The 27,065-nt window shown below is 44.3% G+C and overlaps 1 protein-coding gene across 1 annotated transcript in view; it reads left to right on the top strand.

Annotated features, from left to right (window-relative positions):
* Window positions 1-1,555: 1,555 nt before the first annotated feature.
* The window catches only part of CPLX1 (complexin 1), a 62,303-nt gene continuing 36,793 nt past the window's right edge, over window positions 1,556-27,065 (top strand). The window contains exon 1 of the mRNA XM_068105717.2: window positions 1,556-1,749. Coding sequence (XP_067961818.1) covers window positions 1,719-1,749 — 31 coding nt within the window. The 5' untranslated portion in view covers window positions 1,556-1,718. The remainder of the gene's footprint in view (window positions 1,750-27,065) is intronic.

Below are 27,065 nucleotides of genomic sequence, written 5' to 3'. Positions count from 1 at the left end.
CAATAAGTTTTGTCACTCAAGCTTTTGGGTCTCAATATCTGCCATGATCTTTCTTGGGAAAATCACATTTCCAAGCTGGCCTCCAAAGCCAGTTGCCGACTGGGCATCCTCCATCGTGGTTAGTCCTTCCTTGGCACACCTGAGCTCCTCACCACATACAAGGCTTTCATCCGCAGCTCGATGGAATACTGTTCCCCCCCTCTGGGCCGGTGCTCCTGCCTCACACCGAGGTCGTCTTCACGCTGTTGAAACCAAAGCTTTCAGAATCATTGGAATCTCCCGCGATGAAGTTAACTCCGAGCGTCTTTCCTCACTCATCGCAGGCAGGTTGGTGGTCTTTCTGTCGTCTACCGACTCCTCTCCGGCCTTGCTCCCCCAGCTCTCTCTGTGCTCTGTCCCCCCAATATTCCTACAGGTCGCACAAGATCTGCCTGCAACCCTCTTATGGTTAAACTGCCAAAATGAAGACTCTCTATTCACCTTCACTCTTTTATTCCCCTTTTCTCCCGCCTCTGGAACAAACTCCCTCACTCCCTTCAATCCCACTCCTCCCTCCAGGTCTTTAAAACAGCTGTTCAACACCATCTCTTATCTGCCCCCATCCAAAACCTTGATCTTTCTACCCCCGTTAATTCACCCCAGATCCACTTTTTTGAAATACCGACTTCTTTTCCTGGAAGTCCTAGCAGTGTCTATGTGTTTTTTCCCTCTCCCACCTCCCCTTCCCGCGCCTCCTGCCCCCAAGCCCTCTCCCTCCCACAGATCTCCCGATGTCCCTGTACTCTGCTGTTGTACTTGTGTGCTTCCCTCTCTCTCCACATCTTGTCTCCCGCTGCCTTTGTTATATGTTTTTTATGTGTCTGTTTGTGTTTTGTGATTGATGTTAGCTCTTACATGAGCCTCGATGTTGTATACAAAAAAAATACAAAAAAAAACCTCTGAGTCTGTCACCCATCTTGCCTACCTGAGTCCATTAAAGGAGGACGTTCCTCGATCCTTAATCTTGGTGAAATCAACTTGTTAATCGATAAATTCAGCGAATGATTAAAGTTATTTCCGAAATGATTGTAACAGATTTAAGGTCAAACAAACAAGGAAACACTTCATAGGTTTGACTTTGATTTCACTTTTAACATCTCCCAGGTACGTGACCAGGATTATTATCACCATTGGAACTCTGCTTCTCCGCTTGAGAACGAATCAATAAAAGAACGGGACGTGAATCGGTAAAACCGCCATGGAGATCGAATTCGTGAGCAGGATGTTCATGATCCCCACCTCGGCCCCGTCCGTGCGAAATCTCATCTTCACCACATTTCACATTCTTTCTGTTGTTTTACTAATTACTCTCATTCGTTTAATCCGTCCTCTTTATATTCGCCGACATATCCGTATTTATAACTGCGGCATTACCGGTCCGTGTGCCGTTTTAATACATCGATGACCCTCGGGATGTGCAGTTTCGCGGCACCGACTCCTGGCCACGCCCCTCCTCCATTTGATTCTCCGCCTTAGAGGGCGTGGCGAGCAGACGCCTGCCTCCTATTGGCTGGCTCTCCTTGGCCGGAAGTAAAACAACCGTGGCTCGGAGTCGGGGCCCGCCGCTCGTCCTTTGGCGCTTTTTCTCTGGCGGACGCACTTCTCGTGTCGATCTCCACTCGGATTGACAGAACGAGCAAAAGGAGAGACAATCCGGGAAGGAATCTGAAGCTATCAGCATGGATTTCGTGATGAAACAGGCTCTGGGCGGTGAGTGCATCAGCGGGATATTTATTGGAAAGACAGGACATCCCTCCGTCCGAGCCCCCCTTCTGCCCCCCCCCCGTCAGCCTCCCCAAACCCACTGGTGCAGTAGTGGTAGCGGTAGCTGGGGAGGAGGATGTGAGGGTTGGACGCCTATTGATGGCTTTATTTTGTTGATTACGAGGGAGGGAATGTGAGTGCACGTCGCGACCTCCAAGCCTGACCCCGTCCTGCTCTCTGGATCGCCATAACTACCGAGATCACCTTGCAAATCATTCATTCATTCGTACGGTTGTCGTGCAGAACGTGCGTTGTGTCGGGGAACGACGAGCGTGTAGTTTCGCACCACCACGGGCGCATTGACACGCTTTAGTAATTCTTACCGTTTCACACGTAACATGTGGTGTCATCGATGTTTGTGTTTGTGTGTCGGGGTGTCTGTGTGTGTGTGTGTATATGTCGGGGGGTGTGTGTGTGTGTGTGTGTGTCGGGGTGTGTGTGTGTGTGTGTCGGGGTGTGTGTGTGTGTGTGTCGGGGTGTGTGTGTGTTTGTGTCGGGGTGTGTGTGTGTTTGTGTCTGGGTGTGTGTGTGTTTGTGTCGGGGTGTGTGTGTGTGTGTCGGGGTGTGTGTGTGTTTGTGTCGGGGTGTGTATGTCGGGGTGTGTATGTCGGGGTGTGTATGTCGGGGTGTGTGTGTCGGGGTGTGTGTGTGTTTGTGTCGGGGTGTGTGTGTGTGTGTGTCGGGGTGTGTGTGTGTGTGTGTGTGTGTGTGTGTGTGTATCGGGGTGTGTGTGTGTGTGTGTGTGTGTATCGGGGTGTGTGTGTGTGTGTCGGGGTGTGTGTGTGTGTGTCGGGGTGTGTGTGTGTGTGTGTGTGTGTGTGTGTGTGTGTGTGTGTGTGTGTGTGTGTGTGTGTGTGTGTATCGTTCCTGGTTTTCATTCGCACTCCCAGTCCTCCACGTCCCTTTATTTGGTACTTGGATACCGAGCCGGTTGTTAATGTGTGCTGGGTTTCTGGTGCTGCAACATCGACCCCCCAAATTGCGGTGCTCTGCGGTGCGCTCGTGTGTGCACTGCCAGTGCCTCATTCCCAACGTACTTGGTGTTATTCGTTCCCTGCATTCCAGCACAGCTTCACCATTAGCATCCATCTCTTTCACCTCCCCCTTCCTCGACATGAACCCTTGATCCAGTATAACTCTAGTTTAGTTCAAAGTCTCCGCTTCTCGCGTATTCCATTCACCATATGGTCCAGAATACCTGGTTCCGGACTCGGATCCGCAACGAGCTCGGATACTCCATGTACACACCGCGTGTTATTTCAACTTGTGCGATAAAAAATTTCACACCAAAACCTTTCGAATGGTTTGGCTCCGTTTTCGTCTGGCATGGGTGACATTGGTGGTGGTGGTGGTGGTGGTGGTGGTGGTGTGGTGGTGGTGGTGGCTGACTTGTGCGGATATAACTCGGTAGTCTGACATAGTGGGATGACGTCTCCAAAGATCGGACAAGCAGCTTTTAGCCAGGCTGATTTGCGATGACCGCTGTAGTTTTACCATCTGAGATGTGTGTTATATTTGGTAGTTTTGTCATCACGGATATGTATTATATTTGGTAGTTTTGTCATCACGGATATGTATTATATTTGGTAGTTTTGTCATCACGGATGTGTATTATATTTGGTAGTTTTGTCATCACGGATATGTATTATATTTGGTAGTTTTGTCATCACGGATGTGTATTATATTTGGTAGTTTTGTCATCACGGATGTGTATTATATTTGGTAGTTTTGTCATCACGGATGTGTATTATATTTGGTAGTTTTGTCATCACGGATGTGTATTATATTTGGTAGTTTTGTCATCACGATGTGTATTATATTTGGTAGTTTTGTCATCACGGATATGTATTATGTTTGGTAGTTTTGTCATCATGGATGTTATATTTGGTAGTTTTATCATTGTACATTTGACATTCATTATATTTGGTAGTGTTATCATATATTTACATTTATTATATTTGGTAGTTTTATCATCATACATTTATTATATTTGGTAGTTTTATCATCACACATTTAACATTTATTATATTTTGTAGTTTTATCATCGTACATTTAACATTTATTATATTTGGTAGTTTTATCATCGTGCATTTAACATTTATTATATTTAGTAGTTTTATCATCACACATTTAACATTTATTTTATTTGGTAGTTTTATCATCGTGCATTTAACATTTATTATATTTGGTAGTTTTATCATCGTACATTTATTATATTTGGTAGTTTTATCATCGTACATTTATTATATTTTGTAGTTTTATCATCGTACATTTAACATTTATTTTATTTGGTAGTTTTATCATCGTGCATTTAACATTTATTATATTTGGTAGTTTTATCATCGTACATTTATTATATTTGGTAGTTTTATCATCATACATTTATTATATTTGGTAGTTTTATCATCACACATTTAACATTTATTATATTTTGTAGTTTTATCATCGTGCATTTAACATTTATTATATTTGGTAGTTTTATCATCGTACATTTAACATTTATTTTATTTGGTAGTTTTATCATCACACATTTAACATTTATTATATTTTGTAGTTTTATCATCGTGCATTTAACATTTATTATATTTGGTAGTTTTATCATCACACATTTAACATTTATTTTATTTGGTAGTTTTATCATCGTGCATTTAACATTTATTATATTTGGTAGTTTTATCATCGTACATTTATTATATTTGGTAGTTTTATCATCATACATTTATTATATTTGGTAGTTTTATCATCACACATTTAACATTTATTATATTTTGTAGTTTTATCATCGTACATTTAAAATTTATTATATTTGGTAGTTTTATCATCGTGCATTTAACATTTATTATATTTGGTAGTTTTATCATCACACATTTAACATTTATTATATTTGGTAGTTTTATCATCGTGCATTTAACATTTATTATATTTGGTGGTTTTATCATCTTACATTTAACATTTATTATATTCTGTAGTTTTATCATTGTACATTTAACATTTATTGTATTTGGTAGTTTTATCATTGTACATTTATTATATTTGGTAGTTTTATCATCGTACATTTAACATTTATTTTATTTGGTAGTTTTATCATCGTACATTTATTATATTTGGTAGTTTTATCGTCGTACATTTAACATTTATTTTATTTGGTAGTTTTATCATCGTACATTTATTATATTTGGTAGTTTTATCATCGTACATTTAACATTTATTTTATTTGGTAGTTTTATCGTACATTTATTTTATTTGGTAGTTTTATCATCGTACATTTAACATTTATTTTATTTGGTAGTTTTATCATCGTACATTTATTTTATTTGGTAGTTTTATCATCGTACATTTAACATTTATTTTATTTGGTAGTTTTATCATCATACATTTAACTTTTTTTTTTCTTTTTCTTTTTTGTATACAAGATCGAGGCTAGTGAAAGAGCTAACGTTAATCACACAAAACACAAAAAACAAGGGGAGCGGCAGACAAGATGGGGAGAGAGGGGGAAGGACACAAACACAACATTTGAGAGCAGGGACATCGGGAGGACTTGGGGGGAGGTGGGAGAGGAATAAAACATATGAACACTGCAAGGACTCTGGGGTGAATTACCGGGGGTAGAAAAGATCAAGGTTTTCGATGGGGGAAGATAAGAGATGGTGGTGAACAGCTGTTTTAAAGACCTGGAGGGAGGAGTGGGATTGAAGGGAGTGGGGGAGTTTGTTCCAGAGGCGGGAGAAAAGGGGAATGAAAGAGTGAAGGTGAGCAGAGAGCCTAGACTTTGGCAGTTTAACCATAAGAGGGTTGCAGGCAGATCTTGTGCGACCTGAAGGAATATTGGGGGGACAGAGCACAGAGAGACCTGGGGGAGCAAGGCCGGAGAGGAGTCGGTAGAAGACAGAAAGACCACCAACCTGCCTGCGGTGAGTGAGTGAAAGGCCCTCGGAGTTGACTACATCGCAGGAGATTCCAATGATTCTGAAAGCTTTGGCCTCAACAGCATGAAGCCGATCAAGGTGTGAGGCAGGAGCACCAGCCCAGAGGGGGGAACAGTATTCCATTGAGCTGCGGATGAAAGCCTTGTATGTGGTGAGGAGCTCAGGTGTGCCAAGGAAGGACTTCGCACGACGGAGGACGCCCTGTCGGCGACTGGCTTTGGAGGCCAGCTTGGAAATGTGGTTTTCCCAAGAAAGATCATGGCAGATAGTGAGACCCAAAAGCTTGAGTGACAGAACTTCTTGGAGAGGATTGTTGAGAAAGTAGATGGGAGGGTTGTCCAGTCGATCTTTTCGGAGAGACATTGTAAGAGTGTGAGATTTGTCAGGATTGAAAGACATGTTCCACTTGTTTGACCAGTCTGTGATTTTGTCCAGGTCTGCAGAGAGTGAGGAGGCTGCAGACTGCCGATCTGAGGGATGAGGAATGGAGCGGCAGATAGTGGAGTCATCAGCAAAGAGATAGAGAGGATTTTCCAGAGAGTCGGAGAGGTCATTGATGAAGACCAGAAATAGCACAGGGCCCAGAATACTACCTTGGGGAACTACAGCCAGAACAGGAAGGAAAGATGAGAGAAATCCATTCAGGGCCACACGTTGCCTACGACCAGAGAGGAAATCCGCAAGCCATGAGTGGAGATTTCCCTGAATACCATAGGAGGTGAGTTTGGTGAGCAGAGCTGGGTGCCAGACCGTATCGAAGGCACGTGATATGTCAAGTGAGATGGCTCTGATTTCCTGTTTGGCATTGAGGACCTCCATCCATTGTTGAGACAGCAGAAGCAACATGTCCAGAGTAGAATGACCTGGTCTGAATCCAAATTGATGATCAGAGATCAAGCCATTGGAGAAGAGGAAGGATTTGATATCTGAAGCAATGATGGATTCCATGACTTTGCTGATAATTGGGAGCAGGCCGATTGGTCTGTAGTTGCAAGGATCTGTTTTTGCACCTTTTTTGTGTAAGGCGGTAATGTTTGCTGATTTCATAGATGCTGGCAGATGACCTTGAGCAAAAGAGAGGGTGAAAAGAACAGAGAGAGGGTGAGATAGAGCGGCAGAGCAGGATTTTAGGACCCGAGGGCTGATGCCATCTGGTCCAGTTGCAGAATCAGAGTCGAGGTTTGATAAAAACTTCTCCACCTTGTCAGGAGAGAAGGACACAGAGTCCAGGAGCAGTTGGGTTCGACTAGGAAAGGTGGGAACAGAGAGAGATGGGTTTGGGACACAAGATTTTGAGGCAAACACAGAGTTGAGGCATTCGGCTTTGTCACGTGCGGTGTCAACTCTGTAGCCATTTGAGGTAAGGGAGGGGATGGAGGGGGAACAAACACCAGAAACGGATTTGACCAGACGCCACCAGGATTTGGAGGAAGGCGACAGGTTTGAGAGTTCAATCTTGAGTGTGGAGAGATAGTGCTTCCTGGCACTCCTGAGGGTAGAAACACACTTGTTTCGAGCTTGGTGGAAGGAACTGAGATTGCCTTCAGTTGGATTTGCCTTCCAAGATGCAAAGGCAAGATGTTTCAGGGCAACTGCCTCACCACAAGATTCAGTGCACCATGGACGGGAGGAAGGGTAAGACAACTGAAGACGAGATGGGATAAATCTGTGCATGAGAGAGAGCAGTTTGCTTTGGAAGAATTCCCAGGAAGAATTGATGTCAGAGGCATTAGAGATGGGAGACCAGTCCAGTTGATTGATGGCTGCTTGCAGACCGTGCCAGTCGGCCTGAGTGAAATGCCAGACTCGTCGGCGCTGAGGAGGCTCTCTGAGAATGGCCAGTGAGATGTCCACTTTAACAAGCACATGATCAGAAGAACCGATTGGAGCAGAAGAAGAGCAGCAGACATTTGCAGGGAAGTTAGTCATAACCAAGTCCAGAAGAGAAGATACTCCATTGACTGAGATCCGGGTCGGGAAATTGACAGATTGTGTCAGTCCCAATGAGTCGCAGAAGTCCTTTGCTGAGGTGCCATGGCTGGTGAGAGATGAACCCACACCCAGCCAGCTGGCATGATGACAGTTGAAGTCGCCACATATGAGGAAGAGAGAGTTTGGATGAGTTGATAGAAGTTGGTCCATGTTGTCCGACAGAGAAATGTAAATGGAGTCATCACTGTTTGGAGGACGGTACAGAACACATATGAACAAAAGGTGGGAGCGGAGAGGAAGCCATAGCCAGAGGTACTCCTGTGGGTGGGGTGGAGAGAGGGCAGTGCAGGGAGAGTGAGGAAGAGAGTTTTTGATAAAGATAGCCACCCCACCACCAGGACGAGGATCAGGTCTATCGTACCGGAGGAGGGAGTAACCAGGAAGAGATATTAAGGAATCAGAGACATCTTGAAGGAGGAAAGTTTCTGTTAAGCAGATCAAGTCTGGATTTTCAGAAGCAACCTGAATGGAGAGATCAATCAGGTTTGAGCGAAGGCCCCGGATGTTTGAGGTCCATACCGTTAGTGAGGAGAGAGGGGGAGCATCGGGTGCAGGACAGGGGAGGGGAGGGGTAGGGTCAGATGAAGGGTGAGAGGGGGATGTAGGAAGAGCAGTTGATAGTGTGTCAGAGATTACAGAAGTTACAAGAAAGGGAAGGATGAGGAGGACGAAAGGTTTGATGGTGATGGAATGAGGCACAGTGAGAGTTTGTTTGAGGGGGGGGGGGGGCAGAGGAAAGTAGAAGGTTGGGGGAGGTGGAGGTATGACATAGGTGGGAGAGGAAGTGGGGAGGAGGCAGCTTTGAGAAGGAGGTGGGAGGAGGGAGAATTTGGGAGGGATGGTTGGGGGGGAGATTTGAAGGGGAGGGGCAAGGGGGGAGTTTAGAAAGTGGATGATTAATGAAAGATGAACATATATAACAAATTGGGTTTGTTGTGATTTTCACGTTAGCGATTCGTTTAAGAACGATGGAGGAGGGGTGGAATGAATGAGAATTTAGAGCATGGAGTGATTTGGAATCATAAGAGATTGAATATTTTTTTGAAATGGAATGAGTTGAAGAGGAAATTGAAAGGAGCCTTTTAAATAAGAAGAAAAACAGCGTGTTGTAATAAACCACTGAATAAAACACTGAAGGGGATAGTTGAAACATATTTAAACAGAACTGTGAAGAACAATCTTATATTCACAAAAATACCAATGGGGAGAGGAAGCCTAAAGCGATGACCACGAATCACTTGAACAGGGCAAAAGGTGGAAGGCAAGGTGAAAATGGGGGCGGGGCGAGACAGCGCACGTGGGCAGAGGCAAAAGCACACGAGGAGAAAGGGAAATAAAAGTTTTTTTTTGTTTGTTTTTTTGTTTTTTTTGGGGGGGGGTGTGGGGGTTACAACGTTAGACAAATAGTAGATGTTTGGTGAAGCTTGGTGGAGAAGGGGAAATCAAAAAAGCTAGCAAAACAGCGAAGGAAGGAACAACCTTCGACGGGGGAAGCCTGAGGCTGCAAGGCCTTGCTCGCGACGCGGCAAACAAACGATTAATTTATGAAAGATAAACACCGAGAAACTTCAAAGGGGGACACTATAAGTTCACACACCGAACGATAAATACAGTTTCGACAAAATACAATTGTGAACAGACTTAACTTTGAAAAACGTGGAGACCGTGTGGACCGTCGAAAACCCCTGACCACCGTCTCCAAGATCTCGCGAGATCTGTTTTGTCATCGTACATTTAACATTTATTATGTTTGGTAGTTTTATCATCTTACATTTAACATTTATTATATTTTGTAGTTTTATCATTGTACATTTTACATTTATTATATTTGGTAGTTTTGTCATCGTACATTTAACATTCATTATGTTTGGTAGTTTTATCATCATACATTTAACATTTATTATATTTGGTTGTTTTATCATCATACATTTTTATTATATTTGGTAGTTTTCTCATTGTACACTTGTATCATATTTGCTTGTTTTATCATAATATATTTGTGTTATAATGGGTAGTTTTCTCATTGTACATTTGTATCTTATTTGGTAGTTTTATCATTGTACTTTTGTGTTATAATGGGTAGTTTTATCATTGTACATTTGTATTATAATGGGTAGTTTTCTCATTGTACATTTGTATCTTATTTGGTAGTTTTAACATTGTACGTTTGTGTTATAATGGGTAGTTTTCTCATTGTACATTTGTATCTTATTTGGTAGTTTTACCATAATATATTTGTGTTATAATGGGTAGTTTTATCATTGTACGTTTGTGTTATAATAGGTAGTTTTCTCATTGTACATTTGTATCTTATTTGATAGTTTTATCATGTACATTTGTGTTATAATGGGTAGTTTTCTCATTGTACATTTGTATCTTATTTGGTAGTTTTATCATGTACATCTGTGTTATAATGGGTAGTTTTCTCATTGTACATTTGTATCTTATTTGCTAGTTTTATCATGTACATTTGTGTTATAATGGGTAGTTTTATCATCGTACACTTGTGTTATAATTGGTAGTTTTATTATTGTACATTTGTGTTATAATGGGTAGTTTTATCATTGTACATTTGTATCTTATTTGGTAGTTTTTTCATTGTACATTTGTGTTATAATGGGTAGTTTTATCATTGTACATTTGTATCTTATTTGGTAGTTTTATCATTGTACATTTGTGTTATAATGGGTAGTTTTATCATCGTACATTTGTATCTTATTTGGTAGTTTTATCATAATATATTTGTTATAATGGGTAGTTTTGTCATTGTACATTTGTATCTTATTTGGTAGTCTTATCATAATATATTTGTGTTATAATGGGTAGTTTTCTCATTGTACATTTGTATCTTATTTGGTAGTTTTATCATGTAAATTTGTGTTATAATGGGTAGTTTTATCATCGTACATTTGTATCTTATTTGGTAGTTTTATCATCATACATTTGTGTTATAATGGGTAGTTTTATCATCGTACATTTGTATCTTATTTGGTAGTTTTATCAGCTTACATTTAACATTTATTTATTTGGTAGTTTCCTCATTGTACATTTGTAGCTCTTTGGTAGTTTTATAATGTACATTTGTGTTATAATGGGTAGTTTTATCATGTACATTTGTGTTATAATGGGTAGTTTTATCATGTACATTTGTGTTATAATGGGTAGTTTTATCATCATACATTTGTGTTATAATGGGTAGTTTTATCATTGTACATTTGTGTTATAATGGGTAGTTTTATCATCGTACATTTGTATCTTATTTGGTAGTTTTATCATCGTACATTTGTATCTTATTTGGTAGTTTTATCATATTACATTTGTGTTATAATGGGTAGTTTTATCATCGTACATTTGTATCTTATTTGGTAGTTTTATCATCATACATTTAACATTTATTTTATTTGGTAGTTTTATCATCTTACATTTAACATTTATTTATTTGGTAGTTTCCTCATTGTACATTTGTATCTTATTTGGTAGTTTTATCATGTACATTTGTGTTATAATGGGTAGTTTTGTCATTGTACATTTGTATCTTATTTGGTAGTTTTATCATGTACATTTGTGTTATAATGGGTAGTTTTATCATGTACATTTGTGTTATAATGGGTAGTTTTGTCATTGTACATTTGTATCTTATTTGGTAGTTTTATCATGTACATTTGTGTTATAATGGGTAGTTTTATCATGTACATTTGTGTTATAATGGGTAATTTTATCATGTACATTTGTGTTATAATGGGTAGTTTTCTCATTGTACATTTGTATCTTATTTGGTAGTTTTATCATGTACATTTGTGTTATAATGGGTAGTTTTATCATCGTACATTTGTGTTGTAATGGGTAGTTTTATCATTGTACATTTGTATCTTATTTGGTAGTTTTATCATTGTACATTTGTATCTTATTTGGTAGTTTTATCATGTACATTTGTGTTATAATGGGTAGTTTTATCATTGTACATTTGTGTTATAATGGGTAGTTTTATCATTGTACATTTGTATCTTATTTGGTAGTTTTATCATTGTAATTTGTGTTATAATGGGTAGTTTTGTCATCGTACATTTGTATCTTATTTGGTAGTTTTATCATAATATATTTGTGTTATAATGGGTAGTTTTGTCATTGTACATTTGTGTTATAATGGGTAGTTTTATCATCGTACATTTGTATCTTATTTGGTAGTTTTATCATAATATATTTGTGTTATAATGGGTAGTTTTATCATCGTACATTTGTGTTATAATGGGTAGTTTTATCATCGTACATTTGTGTTATAATGGGTAGTTTTATCATGTACATTTGTGTTATAATGGGTAGTTTTGTCATTGTACATTTGTATCCCCTTTGGTAGTTTTATCATGTACATTTGTGTTATAATGGGTAGTTTTATCATGTACATTTGTGTTATAATGGGTAGTTTTGTCATTGTACATTTGTATCCACTTTGGTAGTTTTATCATGTACATTTGTGTTATAATGGGTAGTTTTATCATTGTACATTTGTATCCACTTTGGTAGTTTTATCATGTACATTTGTGTTATAATGGGTAGTTTTATCATTGTACATTTGTATCCACTTTGGTAGTTTTATCATGTACATTTGTGTTATAATGGGTAGTTTTATCATGTACATTTGTGTTATAATGGGTAGTTTTGTCATTGTACATTTGTATCCACTTTGGTAGTTTTATCATGTGCATTTGTGTTATAATGGGTAGTTTTATCATTGTACATTTGTATCTTATTTGGTAGTTTTATCATTGTACATTTGTGTTATAATGGGTAGTTTTCTTGTGACGTCACTGGTGCCCAGAAGATCCCGCGGGAACTTCCCACATCTCAGTGACTGTATGTGTTTGTCTTGTCTAACAGTCCTGTGCTATCTCATGTGTTCGTCCGTTTGTCCAATGTCCATGTGGGTGTCGCAGCTCCACTACTAGCCTTTGATCAAGTTTGAAAATATAAACCCCCATGGAATTGGTCCATTTCAAATTGCAGTCTTCATGGGAGTTTATTCATATTTTATTTCAATCTCGTATTGAGATGTTTGAAGGATTTGTTTGACACGTGGATTTTATCTCGTTCACCTATGGGGAAGTGGAGATTCCACCTTGGGCGGTGTTGTATTTGGTAGTTTTTTCATTGTGTACGTGCACGTAAGGGAGGGGGAGTGGTTGTCATGTGTACGTGCACGTGCATGACCATGCAGATGGAAGTTTGTTAATACTCTTGCTGTTCCTCTTTAACGGCCACAACTTTTCCCACGCTGTTATGGGGTTGGCTGGGAGGAAGCTTGTCCATGTCTTTCAGAAACCGGCTGGCCAGTGGGATGGGACACCCAGGTTAACGTCGATCCGAGGAAAGGCACACACACCTTTATGAACCACCCTGCCTCTAAAACCCTGGAATGCCAGTTGGGCAGGGTCGGGATTCAAACCCAGGCTAGACAGCTTGGATGAGGGTGCGGGTACCTCGAGGCCATCCTGCCAGTCTCCGTGTTAATATTATTATCATTGGATGGAATTGACAGATTTTGTGGTTGTTATAATTTGATTTGATGAAAAATGTAAGTTGGGTGACATAGATGCGAGGGTCGGGATTGGAGGAAGATGTATCAACAACCTAAGGTATACTGACTGAAAAACTGTTGACAGAAAGTAAAGAGGACTTGATGAAACTGCTGCAAACAGTGAAGAAGGAAAGTGAAAAGCTGTTGCTACTTTAAACATAAAAAAGACTAAAATCTTATAAACTGAGAACATAAAGGTGTTCAGATTTGGAGACGATTGTGTGGAAAGCTTCATCTTCCTGGGTTCGAAAAGATTGAAGAAAGTGGAACATGCGGAAAGGAAATTAATGGACAGTTATCATTGGAGAACAGCAATGTCAGCATTGACAAAGATCTGGAAATCAAAGATGTGACAAAACAAACCAAGAGGATGCTGATGAATGCATCGGATGCCGATGAATGCATCGGACGCCGATGAATGCATCGGACGCCGATGAATGCATCGGACGCCGATGAATGCATCGGACGCCGATGAATGCATCGGACGCCGATGAATGCATCGGACGCCGATGAATGCATCGGACGCCGATGAATGCATCGGACGCCGATGAATGCATCGGACGCCGATGAATGCATCGGACGCCGATGAATGCATCGGACGCCGATGAATGCATCGGACGCCGATGAATGCATCGGATGCCGATGAATGCATCGGATGCTGATTTCCAGTTTCGATGTATGGATGTGAGTCGTGGACAGTGGAAAGGGAGGGAAGGATATTGACAGTTTTTAAAATGTGGAGTTTGAGGCGAATTTTAATCCATTGGTCTGGAGAAGTCAACCAGGCTGGGTATGGTTTAGTGAAGTGAAGAAAAGTGAAGGGGCAGACCGACTGTATATAAGTGAAGAAGAAGAAGGGGCAGACCTTGTATACGTATTGTTACGGTACGCGGTTAAAGATGGTATGTTTGCCGAACGGAGGCTCCGCGACCGAACAGTTATTCCCCTAACTAAAACCCGATTTACCCCAAACTTTGGCCGGATCGCGCCACCGCTATTCAATCGGGAAAACTCTAAAGCGACCGAATGCAAAGAGGAAGAAGACGTACAGAAGAGTAACTGGGTTTATTATTTACACACATATAAGCAAGAAGAAAGCAGTCACGTTTATTTACAGGAACATGAGACGCAGGTGACACAGTGAAATCTTTAGCTTATCTAACAGGCTTACTTACTACCCAGGGACAAGACAAAAGACAGACTACGAACACACTTACACGGGGAATGATGATAGGGATGGCAGGTGGATGGCTGGCGGGATAGGGAGGTCCAACTGGTCCTGCAGCACGATCGGCTCGTTGGGCAGCCGCCGTTCCTTTGCGGCCCTGCTCCAAACTGCCGTCCTGGCCCACGCTGATGTGGCTGCAGTTTCGGTGGCTCGAGCTCGCAGTAGAAGCAGTTTCGGTGGCTCAAACTGCTGTAGATGCAGTTTCGGTGGCTCAAGCTCGCAGCTCAGCTCTGACGCCCCAGCTCTTGTCTCCTCCCTCCTTGTCTCAACTCTGTCAAAGCTCATCTCATTTGGGAACGCCCCGCCGGCGGGTTATATAGGCCCCGCCCCTCAACCTTTGCGAACCTCCCCGATCGCTCTTCCTCCGCCCTCTCTAGCCAAACCCCTTGTTCATGGTTGGTCGAGTGGGGCTGGCTCACTCCTCCCCTCTATGACGAGGTGGAGACACGCCTTTCTTCTCCGACCCTGCCTCGTGGTCAATGGCGGCAATTGGAGGGGATGTAATTTGCGATGGCAATCGAAGCCTGGCAATGACGAAAGGGGCAATGGAAGTTTTGGGAATGGGAATGAAGGGAATCTACTCTTATTTCACTCGGTGCAATGGAGTATTTAAGTTAATGGGAGACACAGCCTTACCCTAATACACATAATAAGATATAAGCTATCGAACAGGGGTATTCTATGATTGGCTGACGTGGATGCTTTATGGACTAATTACCGAGACACCCTTTTTACCTTTATACAACTCTGGAGGCAAGAGGGGCCATATCCAACCAATGGTACACAGCAGTTTACCACAATCCAATACACACAATCAAAAAAATGCCATCCTCATATCCGCAACACTGCACCCTCCTCCTCTTAGGCACGTCCCGGGTCTACAACTTTAATTTAGTGTGACACGTAGGTGTAGTTCCCTCTACTTTTAACCTGACCCTGAGTGCGACAGTTTTAAAACATAAATAAATGTGTCCCGCTGCTCCATTGCACCCTGCCTAACAGACTTACGCCCACAGCTAACCGAATTGCGGAATGGTCTTCAAACTACACACTGACGGTGGGGAGCATTATTTACAATTGACACTACTTTTATTTACAAGACTAACCCAGGACCTGTAATTGTTCTTTCTGGGGGGGAGACAGTCTGCTCTGCATCGACGCACCATGAAAGCACCTATAACGCACCAACACACCCTCAAGCACCAATCGGTGCAGTCACCACAGTTCATCAGTGTTCAATGAATAAAAATAAAATCAACAACCCCTAACCCTGCAGGTGATCTCTTGCTCTTCGGCTCCCTCTGCTGGCTATTATTATTTCTTCCAGTTGTTGTCATTTTCTTTTGCTTTCTTACTGGCGGCCTATTTGCAATAAAGCTTGCTCAAACGTGTCCATTTTATTTTCTTTATTTATGGCCCACAGGGCCGACTACGTGTGGTTCACCTGTGGGGCATCGGTGCCCTGTGGCCAAGGTCCGCCAGCAAGATTTCGGGCCCTCATGGCCGGTTCCAGCAGAGGGGCCAGGCCCCAACCCATGGGGTCTATAAGTGGTGCTCGGCCACTGACATGTGGTCCATAATGTGGTGCATCGATGCAGACAGCTGGTTCTGAGAGTTCCGGGCGCACAATGGCCGACTCACGCACGCTCCCCTCGGTGCCCAATGGCGCACAGGTCATGTGGGAGACAAAAGGGGGAAGACAAATGAGCGAGGGGTAAGGTCACAAGGGTACACATCAATAAGGCAATGCAAGGTGAAATGCGTACGGAGAGCGAAATGAGAAAGCTCGTCCCTACCGTACGTCACCCCCCCCCCCCCCCCTGTCACCTACACTACCCTTGCCCTTACCCCATATGTACAAAATCTACACATTAGAAATTCGTCGCTACTGTCACGTCTCCCCTTATTTCCCTTATACCAAATTCGTCTCCACAATCCCTCTACTTCAAAATTTGCCATCACCCAATTCGTCATCAATCCTCATAAGGAGGAAGAGATGGAACAACAAAGCACAATGTCACACCAACATCATGATGCGTCTCACATTCCAAACATCTGCACAATAAAAAATAATAAAACAACCTGGCATGGTGTGGAGGTACCTGTCACCTCAGGTGAGTGGATGCAGATGGTGCGAGGAGACTTCATCCTAACTACTTTCTAAATGACATTAACACACGTTACACTACCCGGGGTCTCTCCCTGCCAATCCATTGGCCAACTTACACTATGGGTTCTAAAAACCAATTCCCGTTGACCAAACTGTGGTGCTTCTCAATTTGGGGTCTCACTCCCCCGATTCATCTCCCGGTGCCCTTGCACAATTTCTGGGCTGTGACGTGTAGCTCTCCCAGCAGGTCTACCAACCTGCACATCTCCACCACTGCTGTTGCCACCCGAGCTTACCTAGCTCCTCACCCTAACCTAACTAACTGGGGAAGGCCCCTCCTGGCTCTGTCACCCCTTGGTGCCCTCTGGCACTGGGCTACCAGGGTCCGTCCTCCGGATCCTCGGGCCCCATCCACAACTACCGGCTCCCAGAGCCCACCTGCGGCCTCACCTGGCCGACATCCTCACAGTGGTGGAGTGCCCAAACCAACTACACACACTAACAGGCTACACGCCCAGCCATTTCCACAACACTAATGCACCCATCCAAACACCATTCTGTCACCCGCACCACAGATGCCAATATCCAACCACAATTTACCTCTACCCTCTACCTAACACTTACACTACCCGCCCCGGGTATTCGTGATGGGGGTCCACTCTTCCCCCATTCACACCTTCGCACCATCCACTCCACTCCACAATTTTCCAACATACTCACTCCACGACCATCCATTCCAAGACTCCATATATTCCACACTCCATGTCTTCCATACACCTGTTCCTCATACCTGTTGTTGCACACCTGTGCACTCACACCTGGTGCCACCTGCACCCTCCTTCTCTTCCTGGACCATTTGGTCATCACAATACACATCACCACTACTACCACTCAAACACTGCTCCATTCACCTGTTCAGTTGCACACCTGTTCAATCACACCTGTTCCTCACACACTGCTCAATACACTTGAATACACCTCCAACACTCACACGGCATCATCTCAACTACCTGTTGCCCTGCTAACTTAGTGCTCCCCGTCTTCCCTTTAAACTAAGCACATACCACGTCATTATAATCCACTCTAACCTACCTGCGTCCCCACTACAGGTATCCTTGTCACTAACTAATCTTAACGTTACCTAATGTCATCTTCTAGGTCCCTACACATTATCCAAACCCTCCCTCGGCGAGCTTACACTGCCATAAACCCCATAAGCTAGTTCTCCTTTGCCCCCCTTCTGTGAGGGATGACAGAGTTGCCATCCCAGCACATCGGGGACGTTCCACTACAAATTTTGCACATCAAATTTCAACAAATCAAAAATTTGCCAATCATCTGCCAATCACCGTACCAATCATCAAATTTTGCCTTTTTCTAATTTTGGGTCCAAAACACTAACCTCATCACCCGTCTACTTATTAGATCCTCTCGGTGCGCCAATTCACGTCTACAGCCCGGCTTCGTAAAGCCGAGCAATGAATGCGGGTTGCTTGGTGCCGGCGGCTGGATGCGTCCGGCACTCGGTGCAGGGAAGGACGCCCACCCGGGCCGAGATCCCACGCACCACCTCGGCGCGGAGCCATCCAATTGCCCGATCTCGACCTGCCGGAACGCCTTAACAAAAGGGGGTCGCCATGACGACCCTTCCTATCGGGCTGCCCGTTCCACCTAGCGGAGCACAAACGCGGCCCAGCGTGGATCACGTACGGCGGTCCTTTCGAACCCGCCGTGGTTCGGATCCCCGCTGGTCCTCGCGGCACGCGAAGCTGCCCGACGCGCACCGAGGGCCCGATTCGGCTAAATGTCGTTCTAACCGCTAATCCGGTTACCGTCGATGCCTCACCTGCATGCTTACACGCATACGCTACCCCTTTCTTGCTCATACCTCCAGCTGTTCGCATGCTCCTCGTACCTTTCCTTACACACCTCGGTACACTCATTCCGCTCACAGACTTGGTCACACACCTGACCACCGAACACCTTTGCACACACTCGTCGCTCGCACACCTCACCAACACACCTCTTCACGCCCCTTCCTCGGTCACCTCCTCTGTGACAATCACAGGTGTGCTCTCACTCGCACACCCAACCACGTGCCTCATGACCAACTCAAGTGTGCATTCCCACACACGCTCTACCATTCCAGGTGTGCATCCTTCCATTCCAGGTGTACATCCTCGGTCACCTGTCACAACCAACTCACGCTCCGTGTCACTCTCACTACTTTTACCACCACTCTTGACAACGCACTCACCCTTACTTTTGACAGCGCACTCTTCCCTCATGCACCCGTCCATTACACACCTTTCTTGCGCACACTCTTGCGCACACTCTCCCGTTACATCCTCTGTAACACTCACCACAGGCGTGCATTCTCCCTCACTCTTGACAGCGCACTCTTTCCCCATGCACACGTCCGTTACACACCTTTCTCGCGCATCCTCTTGCGCACACTCTTTCGTTACTTCCTCGGTAACACTCACCACAGGCGTGCATGCTTCCGTTACATCCTCTGTAACACTTCTCACTACGCGCTTCCATGTGCTCCCTTGCACACGCGCTACGACCGACTCACTCTCGACAGCACACTCACTCCTCGGCGTGCACTTTTTTCCTCACACACCCCATGGTCGGACATTCTCGCACACCTCTTTTTTCGCACACCAGACCTGTCGCACACTTCACCAACGGCCTCTCACGAACACCCGGATCCGAATCAACCCCCAAGCCGACTGAAGCTTTCCTCACATCATGTACATTTCCACGTATATCGCCACTCACCTTGGCACCTCGTCTCCGCACCTCCTTTGCCACCTGCAAACTCTTTATTTGGTTAGTGAGCAGCACATCATGAGTTGAGCACCGACCTTGTACATATTCCATCACCTCCTCCTGTATTTCTCTCTTAGTTTCTGTCCGTCTCTTCTTAATTTCACTCACCTCTTCTTCCACTTCCTATAATTTTTGCTTCACCTCTTTTATTTCCTGGTGCGTCTCCTCAAGTTCGTCCTCTAAGGCTACCTTGACCGTTTCTATGTGCGTCCTCACCTGCCGGTCCTTCGTCTCCATTACCTCCATCACCTCGTCCAACCTCATTGTCAGTCCCTCACGTACCATCTGACATTGCTTCTGTGTCGCTATTAAGTCATTTTTAATTTATTTTTGTGTCGCCTTTAACCCTCCTAGTACCGCAGTGTTCCTTTGAACCTGCTCCACTAACTCCGTTTGTCCCTCTGTCAGCTGTTCCACCTCCTCCGTCAGATCTTCTATTCCCCCTTGTAACCTAGCCGTATTATTCCTCACCTTTCTCTATACGCTTTTCACCTCGCTTTACCTCCTCGCGTACCCCCGAGCCCTCCTCACTTACACCTTGTCGTATCTCCTCTTTCATCTCCTCCCTCTCTTTTGTAGATGCCACCCTCATCTGTCCCAATTCATCCCTCTGAGCATCCAGTTTGGTTTCTACCCCGATTCTCACCTCCTATATCTGGTTCCCCATCTGTTCGATTTCCCGGGCGGATTGCTCCCCTATTTCCCGCAATTTGTCTTCCATCCTATTTTCTAACCCCATTAACCCATTTTTCACCCCCTCTAACTGATTCTCCTGGGCAGCCATTCTATTTTCCACCCTCGTTAACCCATTCTTTACCTCTTTTATCCCGTTGTCTAACCCCTCAAATTTAGCTTCTAGCCGTTCCCCCATTTCTCCCATTTTGCCCCCCATTTCGCCCCCCAATCGCTCACTATCAGCCCTCACTTCGTCCCTCATTCGCTCACTATCAGCCCTCACTTCGTCCCTCATTCGCTCACTATTAGCCCTCGCTTCGTCCCTCATTGCATCCATTTTTGCCATCAATTGTAGGAAAAAAAGGTTCGAATCCACCAGCGGCGCTGCTACGGTCGCGGGCGCGGCAAAATTTGGTGCCGCTACACCCACGTGCGCGAGGACGCCATTTTGCGCGCACGAAGAGAGCGCCATTTTGCGCGTCTGATACCCCCTCAACCACATCGCCAATGTTCTCCTCCTCCCTTTCCTCCACATACATTTCCCCGAGGTCCTGGGTCGATTCCACCCCGTTTATCTCTACCCTCTGGATCTTTTCGGTCCTCTGGGACTTCTCGGTATTTAAGGGTCTTTGGGGATATTTGGATCATCAGGGTCTTTATGGGTTTTTGTGGTCTTTTGGGTCTTTTAGGATCTTGGGGTATTTTTGGTCTTCATGGTTTTTTTGGTCTTCGGGGTCTATTGGGTCCTCCGGGTCTTTTGGTCCTTCAGGGTCTTCGGGTTATTTTGGGTGTTTGTGGTCCATTAGGTCCATTGGGTCTTCTGGGTCCTTGGGGTCTTTCGCTTCCTCAGAGTCTTTTAGGTCTTTTAACCGGTGGACACAGACGTGTTCAAAGATTGCCCATTAAACCACCCCACCTCCTCCCCTCCCCTTACTCAAATCCCTCCTAAAGTGCTACTCAAAGCCTAAAACCTAAACCGAGGGGGACAGACACACACACACACACACACACACACACACACACACACACACACACACACACACACACACACACACACACACACACACACACACACACACACACACACACACACATTATGTTTTATAAGGTAGATTATTATATTTCTGATTGACTGTCGTGTTTGCCCCTTTCCCGCAGTGCCCTCAGTAACCGATGGGTTGATTTGCCATTTTCAATCACCCAAGATCATTATAAATCTACTCCTCCCCCACCGCACGCCCCAACCCACCCCCACCTCACGCCCCAACCCACCCCCACCTCACGCCCCAACCCACCCCCACCTCACGCCCCAACCCACCCCCACCTCACGCCCCAACCCACCCCCACCTCACTCCCTAACCCACCCCCTCCCTCACCTCACTCCCCAACCCACCCCCTCCCCCCAACCCACCCCCTCCCCCCAACCCACCCCCTCCCCCCAACCCACCCCCTCCCCCACCCCGGCGAGAATGGACCTGCAATTTTTGCCTGAATACGGAAATAGTGCAAACAGATGAACCACTGACTCCTGCTGGAGAGAGCAGGTATTGACACATTTATTTCGCTCCCAGGGGGAACAGGTGTTACTATTACTAAAAGGAGACGTGTCTGATTTAATCGCACAGATTCCTGGTTTAAAAGCCCATCCTCCCGGGATTGAAGAAGATGCGGGAATGGGAGCTTCACGTTGAGGTTCCAACCCTGACATTATTGTACAACAGGAACCCTTTAGATTTAGAACATGCAAGGAGCACGCAAACAACAACAACAATAAATGTATGTTATAAAAGTCCTTTTTTGCGTGTTTGTCGTACACATTAATCAATGATGTGTGTACGATGTACGTATCCATGTCTGAGCCTTGTACAATCGATCAGCCGGACAATCCCTTTAACAATTTGCACAAGTGCTCGGAGTACCCAGACTCAGGTAGTGCGCATGAAATACCACCTTCGCCCTGTCCTTGGCGATGGGGAGACGACTTGCAATTTTGGCACCTGGTACATGTGGAACAGTGCAGGTGCTTTATCCATTAATCCCCAATTTTGGTACATGTGGAACAGTGCAGGTGCTTTATCCATTAATCCCCAATTTTGGTACATGTGGAACAGTGCAGGTGCTTTATCCATTAATCCCCAATTTTGGTACATGTGGAACAGTGCAGGTGCTTTATCCATTAATCCCCAATTTTGGTACATGTGGAACAGTGCAGGTGCTTTATCCATTAATCCCCAATTTTGGTACATGTGGAATAGTGCAGGTGCTTTATCCATTAATCCCCAATTTTGGTACATGTGGAACAGTGCAGGTGCTTTATCCATTAATCCCCAATTTTGGTACATGTGGAACAGTGCAGGTGCTTTATCCATTAATCCCCAATTTTGGTACATGTGGAACAGTGCAGGTGCTTTATCCATTAATCCCCAATTTTGGTACATGTGGAACAGTGCAGGTGCTTTATCCATTAATCCCCAATTTTGGTACATGTGGAATAGTGCAGGTGCTTTATCCATTAATCCCCAATTTTGGTACATGTGGAATAGTGCAGGTGCTTTATCCATTAATCCCCAATTTTGGTACATGTGGAACAGTGCAGGTGCTTTATCCATTAATCCCCAATTTTGGTACATGTGGAATAGTGCAGGTGCTTTATCCATTAATCCCCAATTTTGGTACATGTGGAACAGTGCAGGTGCTTTATCCATTAATCCCCAATTTTGGTACATGTGGAATAGTGCAGGTGCTTTATCCATTAATCCCCAATTTTGGTACATGTGGAACAGTGCAGGTGCTTTATCCATTAATCCCCAATTTTGGTTCATGTGGAATACTGCAGGTGCTTTATCCATTAATCCCCAATTTTGGTACATGTGGAACAGTGCAGGTGCTTTATCCATTAATCCCCAATTTTGGTACATGTGGAATAGTGCAGGTGCTTTATCCATTAATCCTCAATTTTGGTACATGTGGAATAGTGCAGGTGCTTTAACCACTGATCCCCAATTTTGGTACACGTGGAATAGTGCAGGTGCTTTATCCATTAATCCCCAATTTTGGTTCATGTGGAATACTGCAGGTGCTTTATCCATTAATCCCCAATTTTGGTACATGTGGAACAGTGCAGGTGCTTTATCCATTAATCCCCAATTTTGGTACATGTGGAATAGTGCAGGTGCTTTATCCATTAATCCTCAATTTTGGTACATGTGGAATAGTGCAGGTGCTTTATCCATTAATCCCCAATTTTGGTACACGTGGAATAGTGCAGGTGCTTTAACCACTGATCCCCAATTTTGGCACATGTGGAATTGTGCAGGTGCTTTATCCATTAATCCACAATTTTGGTACATGTGGAATAGTGCAGGTGCTTTATCCATTAATCCCCAATTTTGGCACATATGGAATAGTGCAGGTGCTTTATCCATTAATCCACAATTTTGGTACATGTGGAACAGTGCAGGTGCTTTATCCATTAATCCCCAATTTTGGCACATGTGGAACAGTGCAGGTGCTTTATCCATTAATCCCCAATTTTGGCACATGTGGAATAGTGCAGGTGCTTTATCCATTAATCCCCAATTTTGGCACATGTGGAATAGTGCAGGTGCTTTATCCATTAATCCCCAATTTTGGCACATGTGGAATAGTGCAGGTGCTTTATCCATTAATCCCCAATTTTGGCACATGTGGAATAGTGCAGGTGCTTTATCCATTAATCCCCAATTTTGGCAAATGTGGAATAGTGCAGGTGCTTTATCCATTAATCCCCAATTTTGGTACATGTGGAATAGTGCAGGTGCTTTATCCATTAATCCCCAATTTTGGTACATGTGGAATAGTGCAGGTGCTTTATCCATTAATCCCCAATTTTGGTACATGTGGAATAGTGCAGGTGCTTTAACCACTGATCCCCAATTTTGGTACATGTGGAATAGTGCAGGTGCTTTATCCATTAATCCCCAATTTTGGTACATGTGGAATAGTGCAGGTGCTTTAACCACTGATCCCCAATTTTGGTACATGTGGAATAGTGCAGGTGCTTTATCCATTAATCCCCAATTTTGGTACATGTGGAATAGTGCAGGTGCTTTAACCACTGATCCCCAATTTTGGTACATGTGGAATAGTGCAGGTGCTTTATCCATTAATCCTCAATTTTGGTACATGTGGAATAGTGCAGGTGCTTTAACCACTGATCCCCAATTTTGGTACACGTGGAATAGTGCAGGTGCTTTATCCATTAATCCCCAATTTTGGTTCATGTGGAATACTGCAGGTGCTTTATCCATTAATCCCCAATTTTGGTACATGTGGAACAGTGCAGGTGCTTTATCCATTAATCCCCAATTTTGGTACATGTGGAATAGTGCAGGTGCTTTATCCATTAATCCTCAATTTTGGTACATGTGGAATAGTGCAGGTGCTTTATCCATTAATCCCCAATTTTGGTACACGTGGAATAGTGCAGGTGCTTTAACCACTGATCCCCAATTTTGGCACATGTGGAATTGTGCAGGTGCTTTATCCATTAATCCACAATTTTGGTACATGTGGAATAGTGCAGGTGCTTTATCCATTAATCCCCAATTTTGGCACATATGGAATAGTGCAGGTGCTTTATCCATTAATCCACAATTTTGGTACATGTGGAACAGTGCAGGTGCTTTATCCATTAATCCCCAATTTTGGCACATGTGGAACAGTGCAGGTGCTTTATCCATTAATCCCCAATTTTGGCACATGTGGAATAGTGCAGGTGCTTTATCCATTAATCCCCAATTTTGGCACATGTGGAATAGTGCAGGTGCTTTATCCATTAATCCCCAATTTTGGCACATGTGGAATAGTGCAGGTGCTTTATCCATTAATCCCCAATTTTGGCACATGTGGAATAGTGCAGGTGCTTTATCCATTAATCCCCAATTTTGGCAAATGTGGAATAGTGCAGGTGCTTTATCCATTAATCCCCAATTTTGGTACATGTGGAATAGTGCAGGTGCTTTATCCATTAATCCCCAATTTTGGTACATGTGGAATAGTGCAGGTGCTTTATCCATTAATCCCCAATTTTGGTACATGTGGAATAGTGCAGGTGCTTTAACCACTGATCCCCAATTTTGGTACATGTGGAATAGTGCAGGTGCTTTATCCATTAATCCCCAATTTTGGTACATGTGGAATAGTGCAGGTGCTTTAACCACTGATCCCCAATTTTGGTACATGTGGAATAGTGCAGGTGCTTTATCCATTAATCCCCAATTTTGGTATACTAGGGCATGCCCGTACTATATATATGCCCGTACTATATATCTATCTAAAATTATATCCCCCCCCTCTATTTACATGAAATGGTTTGGTCCATTCGCAACGCCAAAGCGAACGGCGAACGGCTTGCGAGTACAGTGACAATCCCCCCCCTCTATTTACATGAATGGTTTGGTCCATTCGCAACGACCACAGAACCCCCCCCTCTATTTACATGAAATGGTTCGGTCCAAAGCGAACGGCTTCCGGAGTTTGGTAAAGAAATCGCCATCGCGTACACAAACGCGCAGGAAAGCGAATGAATCGCAAATTCGTTTTTATTAGTTTTAAAACATCGTTTAACGCCAACATAGCGCCAACATAGTTTGCAAACGTGAAATAAATGAATACGCTCTCAAATGTGCCATCCGAGGCAGAGTGTGTCCGCCACGTTCGGCACACGCGCTAGTTCGCTGCTCTCTGATTGGTTGAATCGTTTTTTGGACATCGCTCGGTAAGTAATTGTCCGATTAATATGAAACCTTGAAAAGGCACATCCTCGGGTCCCCAGCAATATACCTGGCAAGTTTCAAGTATATCGGACCCGTGGTTGTCGAGAAACAGCGGTCACAGACAAACAAACACACAGACAGACACACACACACACACACAGAGATTGCTGGAATTATAGATAGATATGGAATAGTGCAGGTGCTTTATCCACTCATCCCCAATTTTGGATAAGCCCCAATTTTGGTACATGTGGAATAGTGCAGGTGCTTTATCCATTAATCCCCAATTTTGGTACATGTGGAATAGTGCAGGTGCTTTATCCATTAATCCCCAATTTTGGTACATGTGGAATAGTGCAGGTGCTTTAGCCACTGATCCCCAATTTTATGCACATGTGGAATAGTGCGCAGGTGCTTTAGCCACTCATCCACAATTTTGGTACATGTGGAATAGTGCAGGTGATCCCAGCCTGAGGGAGGCGTTATTGACACCACATTTGGCGCCGGGTTTGACTATTTATTTAACATTGTGAACATTTGGTGCTGTGACCTCGAATCCACAATGTGTCTTGACAATGGCGAATGAATGGTGAAATCCTGGATTCGTCGTGTCCTCTAAAGTCTAAACTATGAAAGCTTTGTGGTGCATTGCGGTGCATTGCGGTGTCTGTGGCCCACAGTTGGCCTTGAGCTAGGCCATTGGTCATGGAATAAGAGAGATGGATGTATGTGAGAAAAGATATCGAGATTCAAGCATTTCATGGACATGCATCATGGGAATGGGCGGAGGATTATGGTGTGGGGGTGAGGGAGGGGGGAATGGGCGGAGGATTATGGGGTGGGGGTGAGGGAGGGGGGAATGGGCGGAGGATTATGGGGTGGGGGTGAGGGAGGGGGGAATGGGCGGAGGATTATGGGGTGGGGGTGAGGGGAATGGGCGGAAGATTATGGGGTTGGGTGAGGGAGGGGGGAATGGGCGGAGGATTATGGTGTGGGGGTGAGGGGAATGGGCGGAAGATTATGGGGTTGGGTGAGGGAGGGGGGAATGGGCGGAAGATTATGGGGTTGGGTGAGGGTGAGGGGAATGGGCGGAGGATTATGGTGTGGGGGTGAGGGGAATGGGCGGAAGATTATGGGGTTGGGTGAGGGAGGGGGGAATGGGCGG

The sequence above is a fragment of the Myxine glutinosa genome, chromosome 2, assembly GCF_964187855.1.
Source record: "Myxine glutinosa chromosome 2, kmMyxGlut1.1, whole genome shotgun sequence".
In the NCBI taxonomy this organism is placed as follows: Eukaryota; Metazoa; Chordata; class Myxini; order Myxiniformes; family Myxinidae; genus Myxine; species Myxine glutinosa.
This window is presented reverse-complemented; position numbering and strand designations above follow the sequence as displayed.